Below are 17,652 nucleotides of genomic sequence, written 5' to 3'. Positions count from 1 at the left end.
ATACCCACTGCCTCAGGCAATTGCAGGTAAGCATCTCCACCCTCTTAATCAGGAAAGAGACACCACTGAGGACTGTGCTTGTGTTTTGCAGATTCCATCTCACTAATTAAAAACGCTGAGGTGGTCAACTTTTATCACTTCCATGATTCCCAGTAATGTTTAACCTTAAGTTAAAAAAAAAAAAAAATCTCGGAGATATAAAGATCACGTTATCTGGCAAGTCCATTCCACCCCCAGTAGTTATTAATTTCAGAACACATCTGAATTCCTTCTCTGTGGCATATGCTTCAGGAGAGGAGCAGACAGCTCTTGACCAGGGTCAGATTTCAAATTCTTATCTCTTGGTACCAATTCCACGGCCAGTTCTTGGCAGTTAACTTTTGAAATCTGCCTTGAGTACGACTTGGTGTCTGAAGATCAGCATAGTACCTGTGGTCCTCATCTTCAGGGAATCACAACCCTTCTTCTCAGGAAAACATCTGCTGTACAGAGCTTTGCTTTTGGAAACATCCTCTTGCTAAGACCTGGTTGAAAGCAACGTTCCAGCATCATACTTCCCAGCATGGAGGCAAAGAGCTTCAGTGTTTGGGATTATGTTGTATTTTCAGCCCTCTTTGTCATTTCCTGTGGAATCGGAATATTCTTTGCCATTAAGGAGAGAAAAAAGGCAACATCTCGGGAGTTCCTGGTAGGGGGAAGGCAAATGAGTTTTGGCCCTGTAGCCTTATCTCTGACGGCCAGTTTCATGTCAGCTGTCACTGTCTTGGGGACACCTTCCGAGGTCTACCGCTTTGGGGCATCCTTCATTCTTTTCTTTATCTCATATACATTTGTCATCATTTTTACATCAGAGCTCTTTCTCCCTGTGTTCTACAGATCTGGCATCACTAGCACTTACGAGGTAAGAGAACTGCACCCTTCTCTGTTTGAGCTCAAGTAATTTCTCTCCACTTGAATGATTTTTTTTATCCTGTTTTCCCCTCTATTAATACACATCATCTTTGCAACAAAGATCAGTAGTTGAAGAACACTCATTGATTTTTTTTTTCAAAGCAATTACACATTATGAAAAAGACATTAAAATGTATTGGAGAAAAGCCTAAGCTCTGGCTACACCTATACCTGTTTTCACCTTTGTAGAATAGAAATGATGATGTGAGGCTCCTTCAGGGCTGTTTGGATAATAAAATTACCACCTGTATGTGAATATCTGATGCATTGTCTAGATTGTGGGAGGTTCTTCAGAAAACAGAGTTGTTTTTATTTGTATTATTATTATTAGCAAAATTATCTTGAAAAACAAGCAAAATGTATGCCACAAGTAGTATAATTTTCCAGCTGAGAAAATGGAGATACCAATAAATAAGTTAGTCATGATTTAATAGTACACAAAGTCTACTGAGAACCTATTTTGTCTATATCCCTCTGTAGTGGTATTCCCATCAGACAGTAAACTTAGAACTTTAATACTTATTATTTCTAAGGCCCAAGATTTAATTAGGAAATGGTAATATTTTGAAAAATCAGCAAATATTTTAATGGAAGAATTTGCTAAATAATAAAAATATGGGAATTATTTTAATGAGAGGAAATGAGACAGTGGAGTTTGGGTTTTTCAAGCATTCTCAATGAAAACATTGTGTTCAAAATTGAATTTGTATGTCTAAGATGTAGTTGTGATCTCATAAATGTTTTTATGAAGAAGGCATTTTTTTTCCATTATGCAATATCACACTCTACCAAATTACAGCAGAAGATTCATAAAGGACCTATCTTTTAGAATTTTGTAAACTAAATGAGTATAAAATTATTCTCTTGGCTTCTGGATGCAATCAGCAAAGGAACACTTTCTAGAAGGTCTTAAAACCTATGATTCCATAGATGATCATATTCCAAATTGTCAATATTAACTTCCTCTTCTCCCAAAAGAAGGTACTCAAATTTGGTTCATTCAATAGCTAAAACCTAGGGTGTAGATTCAAGAGAAAATTACTAAATTTATGATTAGTACTAGAAATGCACACATTTCCCCTTGCTTATTAATATACTTCTGAAAAATATAACTATGTGCTAAGCATTTGCATTCAACTTTGAAGATTTGATTCACAAAGACATTGCTAATTTTTTTAAGCAATGCTATGCATTAAAATAACTGCCTACTTGATTGCTAAGGAGAGAAACAGAGAAAACTTGGGGCCTAAAAATATAAGTTCAGTTTTTTTCCCAATAAGATAACTTTGTGTGCAAGTTACTTAGCATTTCTCAATTCTATTTTCCACATGGAATATAATAATTCCCATCTTTCATGAAGGTTTAGTTAAATGTGAAGAAGCTTTTCAGACAGAGATGTAGTTTAGTGGTAGAATGCTTTCCAGGCATGCATGAAGCCCTAAGTTCAGTCCCTGGTAACTAACTCACACACACATACACACATCTTTTTAAATAATAAAAGTCTACCCACATTTGGAATATAATTTTTATGACTATCCATTTGTTGAATAAATACCATTGAATATCTGCTATATTCTCTGCACTTCTTTAGGCCCTGGGAATATAGCAAAGAATCAAATTATCCTCATGATGTTTACTTCATAGCAAAGGTTGTCAACAAATGCCTAAGACAGCATAATACAGATTTATGTGATATTTAACTGTGTGCTAAGCATTGCTCTAAGTATTTTATGTCTCAGCTTAGCCCTGAAACAGTCTTTTTAGATAGGTACTATTATCATCAGTCCCATTTAACAGACTAGAAAACTGAGGCACATTGAGTCAAGTAATTTGCTCAATGTCACACAGTTATCAAGTGGGAGTTTTTCAAATCCAGATAAGTTAACTTTAGAGATCACTTGCTGAATCATTGAGCTACTTTGCTTACCATAGCAATAGAGATAAATGAAATGACAAGAGCAAGAATGCCAGTTTAGGTGGAGAATGTAATTCATAGAGGGCTATCAAATAAAATTTCCATGTTAATTGGGCATTTAAGTAAGAAAGTAAGTGATTATGCCCTCTTGGAATGCTGCCCTGGTTTTGCTATGTAAGAAGAGTGGCATAACTGGTCTAGCCTCTGTAACTCAGGTGGCCACACAAAGGAGAACTAAGACTCGCTAGCTGACAGCCAACACCAGGCTGTGAGTGACACAACTGCCAGACCTGAGCGAGGCCATCTTAGACCCTCTGGCTCAGTTGATCATCCAGCTGATTGCAGCCACATAAGAAACCTGGTGAAATGGGTAGAGGAACACCAGTTTGTCCTCAGTTGTGATAAATAATAATTCTTTAGATTTTCAGCTCATTAGGTTTTGGTGGGTGTTGCATAGCAATAGCCAACTGATTAAATGCTTTGACATGCAGTGGGAGTTCAAGACTAAGAGATGCCATCTGTGCTCCTTTCCCACCACCCTGTCCAATAAAGAGCATAAGGACTTATTCCCACCCCATGGGATAAATTAGGTTTAGCTCATTTGCAATATCATACATTTTCATTATCTCTACTTGGATAGTTTATAATTAGTTTCCTTGTGTTATCTCTATTTCAGTCAAGGTTAACTCCATCTTTTTTATATACTAAAATTATATAGCCTGCTATTTACCCTGAACACTAGTTTATAAGTTAGTATCTGTTTTTTCATTTTTCTTGAACTTCTTAGCTTTGATGGCTTCTGAACTACTTTTTAATTTCTGAACAAAGTTTTTCATTATGCAGAAACTATGACTTTACTATTCTTGTATACTGGTTTCTGAGCACTTATTCATTATATAATTTTTTTGGTGAATTTTTTTTTGGTTCTCCACTAAATTATATTTTGTGATATTATTCTGTCAATATTTGTATTTTGATAAATCAAATGTCTAAAATAATATTATCATTGAATATTATTTCAGCATAGTAGATGGTATTAAAAATATTTGTTGTATTTAGGTTCTGATAGGATGTGAACCCATATCATGAGGCCTTTTGGGTCATTGTAAGGATGAGCATTTACTATCGGTGAGATGGGTCATTATAATATTTGGGTAGACGAGTGACATGATGTAATTTATATTTTAAGATTTTTACTCTAGCTGGATGTTGAGAATACGTTGGAAGGTTTTGACTATGGTAGAAGATGGGACTAAGAATCTGTTTCCATAATCTGCCCATGAGAAAATATTAATATTGTGTTTGTACAAAAGATAATGCAAATGGATATGTTCTGATATTGGGAGTATATATACCAGGATTCTTTCATGAATTGAAAATGAGAGTAAGAGAAAGCAGTAAATGTTGGTTTATGTTATGTGGACTTAAACCAACATAAAAAAGTGAAGTTGCTACTTGCTGAGATAAAGATACAGCAGGATCATATTTGGGATTCTAAATCAATCACTGTGATGATAAATAAATGTCCCCTGATATTTTAAAAACCAGGCATGAAGTATGCAATTTTGCTGTTGAACTTTTGTTTTTTCTTTCTTTTCACTCTACTAATACTTATATACCACCAAAGACAACTATTAATAGTATGAGCGAATACATTAAAAGGAAAAATACATCTTTTACTGTCTCTGTGTGTGTGTGTGTGTGTGTGTGTGCTTGGGATCAAACCCAACTACATAGTACCACTAAGCTACATCTGCAATTTTTTTTTTTTTTGAAAGGACATCGCAAAGTTGATGAGGTTCTCCTCAAACTTGCTATCCTCCTGTCTCAGCCTCCAAAGTTGCTCAGAGTAAGGTGTGTGCCACGTTCATTTAATACATTTTTACAGATATGTAATAATGCAGTTGAAAAGTCTCTTCTGCTTTGCAGATGAGAAAACAGAAGCTTAAATCACAGAATGAAATATCAGCAAATATGAAACTAGAATTCAAGGACTCTGACTTCTGATCTACTTCTTTTTGCACATACCCTTTTCCGAATACCACCTCTCTAGTGTTACTGAATGGATCAAAACTAAACTGAAATGTAAAATCCATTGACTTCCAGATCCTACAGCAGTCTCCTCTCAGCTTTCCCATTTTCCAGGAAATCTTTCCCAGGCCTTAGGAACCACCCAGTTCCCAAAATAGATAATGTACTTTTGGCTTTTGTTACATCTTCCTGCTTTTGTTACTAATTTTTATATCATTTATCTACTTTCATGCAGTATATCAACCCCAAAATCAACTTTTAAAAACAGCAATTTTATTTGTTCAGAATTCCGGGGATAAAACATTTTGCCTACCTCAACTGGGCCCCATACAATAGTAAGTTTCTTCTGCTGGATCATGTGGGCAGTCTTTGTGACTTCACTCAGGAACTGAGTTGGCCAGGGGCCTGATGCTCTAGAGAAACATGGCTGAGACAGCTTCTTTGTGTTATATTTGGTCTCATTCTCCAGAAGACCATCCTGGGTTCATTATGTGATTAATGAGTTTGCATTATATTATATAGATAAATATCACTGTCTTAAGTTTGCATTTCCCCAGAGGCAGATCCTGACATAAGATGTGAATGGAAGTCATTTGGATCATTACTGATTCCAGTAAGCACTGGCAGGCAAGTGGCAAAGTAATTTTGGAAGGAGAGGAAATCCATACAAGGTGTGTTTTTGAGCAAGTTATCACTGTGATCTGCTGGGATTCAGTCTCCCTGGGGATCTCTGGAAGACAGGACAGAATGTGTCTGAGTTACCATTTCAGGAAGGCAAAGAAGCCAGTGCATTTTCTCTCCACCTCCCTTTAGTCATTGGCTGAATGCCAATGATGACACCCCCAGGTACTTCTGACCTTCCTGGAGCAAACGCTGATAGAAAGCCTACAACAGACAATAACAGGTGCATTTAGATGCCATTGACATGCACTGGGACACTGAGTGCCGATAAGCTGTCCCTGTTGCACCCACACTGATGACTATGGTCCTAAGATCCCACTGCATTCTTAGCCCTGTCCTTGGCTTGGTCACACACTATGCCCCATTGTCTTCTCTGAAGTGTCTCTCTTGGGAAGGGAAGCCCATGGTTTAGTGTAGTAAGCTTATTTTTTGAAAGCAGTCTAAACTCAAGCTGTCATTATCATAAAAGTTTTCCATCCTGTGATATTTGAGTTTTTTGCCTCCTCATTGACTTTCCCTACCTCTGCAAGAATATTTCTTTACATACAGTTTCCTAAGTCTCACAATCACAGACTAGACTCCGAGTCCCAGTCTCCTTGTACCATCTGGAAAGAGTGGCCTGAAAATAAAGTGGTTCTATACCTGAGAATTTGGACATCTGGATGAGTAAATTTTGAAGCATGAGCTAGTGTGAAACTGAGTTACAGTTCTATCAAGAGTTCCTTGTTTCAAAGAAAGGTCTATTTTAAGTCGTGGAACATTATATATCCTTTCTAGGAAAAGGATAAATCATTAGTTAAACCATGACTTAATAAAAATGATTTTCCTTAAATTCAGAGAAGACAACATACTAAAAGCAAAACAACAATGAAGAAACTGAATCCTCAAGTCATTTGCTACTTTTAAAATTTATTTTGCTCACTCTATATGCATTGGAAGATATATACTCACGTTATCTAGAACACTTACTCAGAAAAACCTTCTCTGACCTCCAGCAGTGACTCACACCTTGCTGTTGAGTGGGTTCACAGTTTCTTGTAGCTCTGCCTTGAATACTATTAAAGGTGCAATTTTATTTTTATTACTATTTGTTAATAATTGCCTTATCTAATCTGTAAGATCTTCTAGGATGTAAACTATATCTTGTTTGCTTCTTGTACATATGAATGCAATGTAGAAAGCAGGAAACAAGTATATATTAAATGAATCAACATACAAATTACAAAGACAAAAATGAGTTAACTAGAACACTATGTACATTCGTTAGCATGAGTAAATTTGGTTAAAAAAGAATCACTGCCCCCAAGAGTGTAGGGGGTGGGGGTGCATGCACATACATATACATATTAATACTTCAAACCTGTAATATCTCAGATGGTCCAAAAAAGGGAAGAAGTTGGTCTTCACAAATGTGATTAAATTAATATCTTACATTACCCAAGTATACCATAAATAGAAATACAATCTCATGTACCTTTATGTAAGACAGAGAGAAACTTGACTGAAGCTAAGGCATAGTGACTACAGAGGCAGAGATTGGAGTGCTAGAATGGAAATTGAGGTTGACCAGAAGGTTCACAAACTAGAAACATTCTTTCTAGAAACTCCTGAGGAAGCACAACCTGCCAGCACCTTGATTTTTGGCTCAGTGAATGGACTTTGGATTTCTGGGCTTCAGTAATACAAGATATTACATTTCTATTGATTTAAGCTTCCAAATTGGTAGTAATCTGTTGCAGTACCCATAGGTAACTAATTCACTAGCAACTTTCAAATAAGTAAATCCAACACCAAATTACCAGAGACTGGTAACCATGAAAATGGTTTAGCATATGTGCTATAGGAGCTCAGAACAGAGGGTCTAAGAAGAATAAAAATAGCCATTGAACCATTTTTCTTGAGAAATTATGAAGAACTTGGAGACAAATTTGAAATTTGAATAGAGAGACTCTTACATTGAAAATTCTGCCTACACAAAGGAAAGGTGGTATGTCTTAAGCAAGGTAGGTGTGAGTCAGACAAAATAGGGTATGGAATATCAAGCTTGAGATGTGGACTTTTTTTTTTGGTCAAAAATCACTAAAGTTTTTGAGGGAAAAAAATTGTCCAAGTAAGAACATTGTTTAATAGTGATGGTGGTAGATATGAGATGATGCAAAGCATGGACCAGTCTTGGTATTGGGAGATCAACCAGAGTATTACAGCAGTAATCCAGAAAAGAATAAAAAACTGAGATAAATATGGAACTTAGGGACATAAAGGGAAACTGTCTTCAGTGGATCCAGTAGGAAAATACCTGGGCAGAAAGTCAGAAGGCCTGTGCTTTATTCAAGCAACCAACTTATCTTTTCTGGCCATCACAAGAAGCATGAGCGTGAATTGGGTTTTATTATATGTTTGACTTTTAACAGCCCATGTTTTTTCCCCTGTTGCTTCCAGAAATACCTACTATAAATCACATTGCAAGTCTAAAGGACTAAACTCAGAGGAATACCAAGTCAAACAAGGACCTCCTTAACAGCTCTTATCTAAAACTCATCGCATGTCTCTCTCTCTCTCTCTCTCTCTGTCCCCTCTAGTATCTACAACTACGATTCAATAAAGTGGTTCGCTATGCAGCAACTGTCATCTACATTGTGCAGACGGTAAGGGACAGTGGCTGCTGCAGAAGTGGGAACCAGGGGTTCCAAGATACATTTACAGGTGTTTTTTTTTTTTTTTTTTCAAATGGGGCAATTAACTCAACTAAAGGTCAAACACTACTAAGAAGTCACTACTTTCTTCCAAAGAAACGTGATTACCTTGAGAGTCATTCACATTGCTAGAATCCATACATCTGGACTAATAATAAGAACAAGTATATATTATAAGTCACAAAAGGGAAAAATTGCTACAAGTATATTTTACTACTATTTAACCAAATTTTTTCTTTTTTTTTTTTTAATGGTTAACTGAGCTGAACCAGAAATGCCTGTTTTTTTTTTTTTTTTTTTTTTTTTTGGGGGGGGGTTGTTATTGTTGTTGTTGTTTTAAGGTCACTTTAAAACAATTTTCCTAACCAATATACCTAATTCCTTCCCCTGCACTCCTTTCCCACCCTCCAGGCTCTGGGGCACCTTCATTCTCCCCAAGCTCAGCCTGGACACAGTGGTGAATTTCCTCCCATTGACCAAGTGCTCTTTTCTACAAGATAACCTTCCTTCTTAATTAGAGTTCTCACTGATGCCAGAAGGATTTAAGCAAGAGAATAAGAAGAAAACAATGCCTCTTGAACTGCCTACACATATTTGCTGATGGCAACCCTCAGATGCCATCTCCAAATGGTGGAAGTCCATTTAAAATAAGATGTGAACTGAACCCATTTCATCAGTGTAGCAATCACAATTCAGTTCTGTGAATTAGATGGTGTTCATTACATACCAGTCCCCCTGTTTTAGTCTTCCTTAGAGTTCTTTCCTCTCACATTCCCCCACCTCCCTAATCTCTACTCTAAAGTCCATATTTTAGCAAACTGCTGAAATGTGCTTCTATTCTTTAGTAAAGTTTCTCATGAAGTCCGCAGAGAACCTTTTGTGATGGGCACATGAGGGGAGTGGGTAGAGGGAAGTTGAATCAAAAGCTGAACTCGAAGGCTGTGTTTTTGTATTCTTTAAAAATACACAAAATGTAATGATGACATCTCAAAAAGACCAATCATTTTGAAAATCCACCCCTCTTCTCCCATATCATGATTACACATCTTCTACAAATTAGTTACAGTGGTAAATTATTTCAACATGAGAGTGGATGAGAATGGAATGTTTGGTGAACACGTTGGAGAAAAGTTAATAAAGAGCTTCTAGGCAGTTTTCCCTCCATGGCTTTCTCCACTGCTACTCACATCCTTCTTGTTCTCCACCAGATTCTCTACACAGGTGTGGTGGTGTATGCTCCCGCCCTGGCACTCAATCAAGGTGAGTCTTCTTTGTTCCCATGGACATAGTCTACTACTTTTATGCGTGAATTCTCAACTTGAACAAAAATGTATATAAAATACCCTGTTAGAAGAATATCACTTTGCTTAAGATACTCTGAATTACTGTAGTTTTATATGTCAAATCATCTAAACGATGATTTGACATATAAAATAATGCAAACAATTAGCTATTGGACTTTGCCTTGCAAAAACTGGGTAGTTCTAAACACCCAGTTCAATCACTGTCATCGTTTGGGTTTTTCATTTTGTTTTTTACTCATAGAAATGATGGTATTCTGGGTGTTATATTCATACAACTGCTAAGTAAGGTCCTCTATATGTGGTCATGTTTCAGTGACTCATGAAGTACATAATCTGAGCACAAGAAGAAAGTTGTCTGTAATAGTCATACTGTGATAAATAGTTGATCCTTTCAAGAAAATAGAATCTTAGAAGCAAGAGTGATTTTTTTTTTTTTTTGCAGTGACATTGCCACTTTCAACAGAGAGTCCTTAATATTCTAATTAATTGGGCTATGTGTTTAAACTGAGAAATTTTAATTCCTCATGGATGCCTAGGTGGTTTTAGATTACTCATATTTCATTAAGACAAAACAAAAGACATAAATCACTTGAACCAAAGATGGAAGTTAAATTATCTTAGGAGAAAAAAATTAAATAGTATATGAATTTTATGGATTGGTTTAAAATATTAAAATTTAATAAAAATAATCTTTATCAGAGATGAGAAAATTCAATGAGAGAAAATGAATTTGATTTATTTTTGCCCACACAAAAAAAAAAAACACTGAAAAAACTACTGTGACTCTTTCCTCATAAAATTTTCTCTTTTACTTAGCTCAGAGAAATTTCCTTTAATGTTTTTTTTTTCTCCTTTCATAGTGACTGGGTTTGATCTCTGGGGCTCTGTGTTTGCAACAGGAATTGTTTGCACATTCTACTGTACCCTGGTATGTATCTAGTTGGGAAAAATATTAAACACTCCTCCTAATTTGGAATAAGGGCAAATTTCCAGCAGCTGTAATTGCTATCCCAAAATTAAATAGCAGTATATTGGCTTATATGCCTTAGTTTCCTGAGGAATGTGCTGTTTCTCTTCTTCTTCTTTTTTTTTTTTAAATAAGACATTACACAAATTTGAAGTCTGAGTTCAGTCAAGTGTGTTATTCCTAATGAAAGTTGACCTAATGAAAGACATACTTCCTTGATCAGAGGACAGAGCCCAGGTGACCCTGTGCAACTTCTAAGAATAGTTTTCTCCTTAACAGTTTTCATAAATCATAGGTAGCATTTTATTGTTCACTGTCTGCCAGTTGAGAAGCAGCAAAATACATGCATGAGTGAGCAAGGATAGTTAGTATTTTATAAACATGAGGATTCCACAGTTATTTTTTCTCTCATTATAGATAACTTAGATTATATTTAACATTTGTCTTTACACATGCTTATTTTTTAATCAAGGAATCTGGCTGGTATTGATAGCATGTTCGTACAATTATTACAATTAGTTGATTTTAACAAATAGTCATTGAGCACTTATTATTTGCCCATCCCTTGCAACTGGAGGCTTTATTCTTCTTACTCATCACACCATATTTCTGGCTAAATGTAACCAATTAAGAATATGGTGGTGGTTCCCAGATAGAGGGGTTCTCCCTTTGTCCTTTACAAAGAAAAGTAAAATTGTTGATACATTATCATAGAGTAGAATATGCTTACAACACAGATATTTTGTAACACATATATGATAATATACAATTTAAACTGCCCTTGTTTATCTTTTTCATACTTGCAAATTCCACAATTTCTACACATTTAAAGTTGTATCTTCATCTTTTTTTTCTATCACATTAACACTAAAGTATAGCAAGATACTATGAGTGAATATTAGCAAAACAACAGATGAGATTTAGCCTGTCGGGATTAGCATACATTGGCATTGCAAGATACTGAATAAAGAATAGATTTGCCAAAAGGACTTAATAAAGAAAGAATACAATTTCAAAACCAAGCACGCATCAGCAATAATCAACAATGTACCAATTATGATAAAAAGAGATACATTTGAAAAGTCATACAATTTCTATACCAGAAAATATATCTGAAGAAATGACAGAATATTTCAGAAAGACAAGGAGATGCAGAAATGAAAGAGAAATGGGGTCATATAAAAGATAAATGTGAACATATAATTTACGTGCAATTAAAGTCTCAGAGAATAATATAGAAAGAATGAAGGAGATTTCAAAACATTGTAACTCAAAAATTTTCAGAACTGTTAAAAGATAAAAATCCATAATTAAAGAAAAGTACAAACTTAAAGTATAAAAAGAAAAAAAAAGACCTGGATGTATTAGTGAAATTATAGAATAGTAGGTATTTAAAAAAAAAAAAAGAGCTGAGCAAGAGCCAGCAAGGGGAAATAAAATTATCTATCAAGGGATGCTCTTGGCACACTTCATAGCAGCAACAATAGATGCCAGAGATGCTGGAATAGTATTTTCAAACACACGAGGGCAAATAATTGTCAACCTATAGTTGTATTTTCAATAAAACTGTCTTTCAAGAATTTAATATCAAGAACTAAGAGAATTTGTCACTAACAGCTCTTCCTCCAAGAAAAAACCTAGAGGAAGTAATATGGGAAGAAGGAAAAAAGACTTCCAGTTTTGAGTGGAAGAAGTCATGATTAAGAAGTAAAATACAGGACTGGGGTTGTGGCTCAGTGGTAGAGCACTTGCCTAGCATGCATGAGGCACTGGCTTCGAACCTCAGAACCACATAAATGTGAAATAAAGATATTGTGTCACCTAAAACTAAAAAAATAAATATTTTAAAAAAATTTTAAAAAAGAAGTAAAATAAAAGAAGAGCTCCCTAATTCCAAATTCCAAAATCCAAAATTTTTTTAAAATGTGAAACTTTGTGTGTGTAGACATTATCTTCAATCAATTTTGGATGTTGGAGCTTTCATTTCAAATTTTGGATTTTTCAGGTTAAGGGTATTCAGCTGAAAAATTTCATTCAAATATTCCTAAATATGAAAAACACTGAAATCTGAAATGTTTCTGGTTGCAAACATTTTGGATATGGGATACCTGTAGTAAATCTTTAGTAATTCTAGTCAATTGTTATTTAATATTGTATTTGCTTACAATATTAAATTGCATAATTATTTATGATATAAAATATATGAAAAATAATAGTTCATTTGTTTTTATATAATTTTGGGATTAAGCAAAAGAACAATTCCCAAATTGTCCAACAGTAGCATCTAAATCCGGTAGCAAATTACCAGGTTTATAGATTTATACCATTTGAATTGTTGAGGTTTATGGCATTAAGTTTTTCACTCTTAAATTAAAAATGTATGAGAAAATTTCAAGGGAATCTCTTTAAATAAAACAATCTGAAAAAAATGGAATTTAAATAAAAACACTCAATTGATCTAAGCATCTGCAGGAAAGAGAAAATCAGGCACAGAAAAAGTCGAGACCCCTTTTAGTACAATATTAAAAAAGAGTCTGAGCGTTTTAATGAATAAAATGAAATGAATTAAATTTGCTACCTCCTAACTGGCTTCATGTCTCCAATCTGTTTGCCTCTGTCAGATGAATCTTCCTCAGACATGTATTTCTTTATACCACTTCAGTAGCCTAATTCTCTTCTTGCTTCCTATTGTTTGCAGCATAAAGAAAAGCTTGTTAACCTAGAGTTGAAAATATTTCATGAAGTGAATCCAATCTGCCCATCTCAGTTTGCCTCACTACACCTCTGTGCCATCTCTCCTCTCTAGCCATGCTAAAGGCTTCTGTGTCTCACCAGCATGGGGCCTATTTATCTAATACCTGCGTTCTTACTGTGAGCTCTTTATTGTGATCCTCTTGTGGATGATCCATGTGGAAAATAACCAGAGGAAAGTATTTTAAAAATAAGTGATTCCTGCCCTCCAGAGGTTTGCCATTTAGTGAGGTGGACATTAGATTCAAATCAACAAAGTTTGATGAGAGAGAGGAGCCCCCAGGGAAGAGACAGAGACTTGCTGTGTACAGGAGTCAGAGAAAACTTCATGGTGACTGAAATCGGACTCAATGACTACTTGATAAAGGAGTTTGTTCTTTTGCATGTGTAGCTATGCTCAAGTTTGTGCAAATTTTTGCATAACCAATGCCAAATAATCTCTGAATACTGAAGCCTTTGGTATTGGGTCTTCATGTGACTAAAATCTAAAATTGACATTTGAGATTGGAAAGCAGAACATCTTTAAAGGAAATCAAGATAGAACTATCTAGGAGGGAAGAGGTAAAAATCTTATTGTTTCTCAAAACACGATTTTTGACAATATGTTAGACTAACACATGCCTTTATCAGGGATTTTTTTTTGTTTTTTTTTAATCAAATTTTATTTTTAATTACAAAAGAAATGATGGGACAACCATCATCAAAAAATATGTTTTTTTTTTTCTTCTCAAGTTAAAGATAAAGCATGTCATCTTTTCACAGAAGTTCTTGACACTCTGGAGGAGTTAACTGGGGATGATAATTCTACTTTTCAGTGTTAAAAATATCACATCCTTCATTTACCTAGAGCTTTTCATTTGAAAAAAACGCTTTTTAAAATATGTTGCTTCATTTAATTTTTCCCTATTAGCTCACCCCATCTTCACTATCGTGGGATTCTATGCATTCTGTATGGTGGGATTCTTAAGGGCTTCTATACATGGAACACTAAATGCAACAGTCTCTTTTTCCTCCTTTCTTCTTATCCTCAGGTTATCAGCTAAAATTCTACATTAGAATCCATTAGGGAGTTTCAAAAGACATTGAGGACAAACCCCTAATACAGACCTCAATTAATTCAGAAATCCTTTTAAATCCCTCTGGTGATTCTAGAGGGAAACGAGGCTTCATAACCACTGCTCTGATCTCTTGCATAATTATTCTATACAAATTCTACAACTAAATTTGCCTTCCTTAAACTCTAATTTTTTTTACCTTCCTACTGGATCATCCTGTAGCTCTTAAAACTCCTTCCTTCATGGATATATAGAATCCAACATTCCTTTCTAGGTTTTTATTCTTTCTCAGTATTTAACTATCTCCATTTCCCAAAGTGTTTTCACTGCCACTAGTTTCATAAAAACAAACAACAAAAAAAGAGTTCAAGTTATACAAGTCATACCAAGAGATTATTCTTAATTCTCTTGCTTATATAATTGCCTATATTTAATGCATCATAAGCTATTTCTTGAATATCCTTCAATCCATATCCTTACCCTACTTCAAACTGTTGACCATCTTGGGCATGGACTTCAGGAATAAACTCTGAGCTGGTCTCCTGACACCTTGTCTTCTATAGTCTTACAATTCATTATCCACACAACCACCAATGGAAATATTACCAAAAAAAACCCTTTATCAATCTCTTTTTAATTATATTTCCTGGCAATTGTGAATTATTTAAGTGTACTTATCAATATCTATCTGCTTGACCTCGAGAGAGAATTCAGAGGTTCCCCCTTTAGGCTCTCCATAGCTTGATTGTGTATATCTAAGTTTTCTTTCATTTCCTTGAGGACCAATGTTTCTTCTTTCTTCATACATGTTGGTTTGATCCCCTCTTGGTCTTCTGTGCCTGAAAAATTTTTACTTATTCTTTAGAATTTAGTTTGTCTATCACTCTGAAAGAATTGGTTAAGACTTCCTGCTGTATGCTCCAATAGTAACCTGTTCTTAATTGCATGTTCCATAATTTTAAGTTGTCCTATTACTATCAAATATCTGCTTCTTCCATTAGATTTTGAGCTCAATGAAATTAAGGAAGAAACATAGTTATACGGCTGCTTTAATTTGTTGTGTTCTTCTATAGTGTCCCTAGTTCTAAAAGTTGGTTGGTGGTTTCTTAGTGGTTAGTATATTTTTCACTTACAACTTATTCTCATGTTTAACAAAAAATTTGACACATAAAAGATGCTCAGCAACTGTTATTGAACAAATGAAATGATTACATTAGTAGGGAAACTGTCCGGAGTGGGGAGCTTTACAGACCCTGCTTTTAACACTTTACATCATTCTGTTCATTTTAGGGAGGATTAAAAGCGGTGGTTTGGACAGATGCGTTTCAGATGATTGTCATGATTGTGGGCTTCTTAACAGTTCTCATTCAAGGATCGGCTCACAATGGTGGATTACAAAATGTATTAGAGCAAGCAAGCAATGGATCCCGACTTCATATAGTTGAGTATGTCCAATGCTACTTTTTAAGGCATTATAAAGATTTAATTGAATGGCCTCATCAACTAATAATTCTAAGCAATGAATGAATTGACATTCACTTTCTTCACTGTTTCACAGTTTTGATGTAGATCCCCTCCGGCGGCACACTTTGTGGACAATATCAGTGGGAGGAACTTTTACATGGCTCGGAATCTATGGAGTTAATCAATCAACCATCCAGCGATGCATCTCTTGCAAAACAGAGAAGCATGCTAAGCTGTAAGTTATTAATCAAAAAAATTTCCATCATTTCTTCCACTTTATTGAGTTCTTATTATATGCTTTCTACAGCTGTGCATGTATGTGAAAGAGGGAGAGAAATGGCAAGATTTATTTAAACTTTTCATAAATTTTGTGAGTTAGGCATTACTATTCCCATCTCAGCAAAGTGGCTGAGTTGGAGTTTGAATGAAGTCAACCTGCCTTTGCTGTGGGTGGTGATGCAGAGATAAATACCTGTGTTTCTTGCTCACAGTTGCCATGATGAAATGGCTTTCATGGCTCAGCCTGTGGCTTGCTCAACTATTTTCTGTTGTGTTAAGAGGTAAATTGAGGCACAATAAAATTTAAAATGTTTATTTGAAAAAAATAACAATTCACAATTAAAGATGCTTAGAAGTGTTTTGGGGATTCCACAGAGGGACTTCCTGTGGCTTGCTCAACTATTTTCTGTTGTGTTAAGAGGTAAATTGAGGCACAATAAAATTTAAAATGTTTATTTGAAAAAATAACAATTCACAATTAAAGATACTTAGAAGTGTTTTGGGGATTCCACAGAGGGACTTCAAAGGGGGAAGCTCTTGAAGAATGAAACGGGAGTAAAGAAAGAAAATACTTGATTGGTCATAGTTATACGGCTGCCTTAATTTGTTCTGTTCTTCTGTAGTGTCCCTATTTCTAAAAGTTGGTTGGTGGTTTGTTAGTGGTTAGCTTTGAGTTTCATTTTTCTTTAATGTAGACATTTAGAAGAAATAGTTCAAGTGAAGCTTCATCTGTGTTTACAAATCAAGTTATGTTAAACTCCCTTATGAGGCTGGACTGCTCAGAGATTCTGTAGGTGAGGCCTAAATTTTAATTTATTTTAACAGATGAACTTAACCTTACAGTTTCCAAGGAGAGGTTTAAAAAGAAGAGAACCTAGAACAATGTGGCAAACTGTAAAGGGACTGTAGCCACTTCTGTTCTTACTAGATTGGCTGTCTGCAGGACATGAACAGAGAGGCACACCTTGTCAAGCCTCTTTCTAGCACTTCAGGACATCATGCACTCTGGAATGGACACCAAGGGCAGTTATAATACTCTCTCAAAAAGCTTGTAGGAAAACCGGAGTTGCATCTAAAATGATGTCTTGTCCCCAGTGCTGCTGCTTAGGCTGTAGCACCCTAGCTTTGTCAAGATGCCCTAAACTTTTCTTAGTGAAAGTGCATTATAAATATTCCCCACATGATTTTAAAATACTTTCAATGTACAATTTCTTATTTGCACTGAATAAAACATAAAACTGTCTGGAAATGATTCAACCATTTTGTGAGTTGAGTTCCAGAAGGAGAACTGGGATGTTACTACTTACATATTTCATAACTCTCATAGGGAAGTGAACACATTACCCAATGTTCTATCAATTCACTGGTAAAATATTCCAATCTTAAAAATACTATTATCACAAACCCTTTACACACATGATCATCATTTTATCAAACAGTTGCATTACTGAAAATAGAGATGGCTTTGATCTTAAAACTTATTTAAATTAAAGTTCATTAACAAACTGTCTTAAGAGAAACCAGAATTGGATGTATCTGTGAAGAGACAAATCCTTTGGTG

The 17,652-nt window shown here is 35.2% G+C and overlaps 1 protein-coding gene across 1 annotated transcript in view; it reads left to right on the top strand.

The window, feature by feature from the left end:
* The first annotated feature begins 562 nt into the window (after nt 1–562).
* Nucleotides 563–17,652, top strand: part of Slc5a12 (solute carrier family 5 member 12) — a 52,173-nt gene continuing 35,083 nt past the window's right edge. The window contains exons 1-6 of the mRNA XM_076844280.2: nt 563–901; nt 8,158–8,223; nt 9,480–9,531; nt 10,436–10,503; nt 15,639–15,793; nt 15,907–16,047. Coding sequence (XP_076700395.1) covers nt 563–901; nt 8,158–8,223; nt 9,480–9,531; nt 10,436–10,503; nt 15,639–15,793; nt 15,907–16,047 — 821 coding nt within the window. The remainder of the gene's footprint in view (nt 902–8,157; nt 8,224–9,479; nt 9,532–10,435; nt 10,504–15,638; nt 15,794–15,906; nt 16,048–17,652) is intronic.

Source organism: Callospermophilus lateralis, chromosome 2 (genome assembly GCF_048772815.1).
Source record: "Callospermophilus lateralis isolate mCalLat2 chromosome 2, mCalLat2.hap1, whole genome shotgun sequence".
Classification (NCBI taxonomy): Eukaryota; Metazoa; Chordata; class Mammalia; order Rodentia; family Sciuridae; genus Callospermophilus; species Callospermophilus lateralis.
This window is presented reverse-complemented; position numbering and strand designations above follow the sequence as displayed.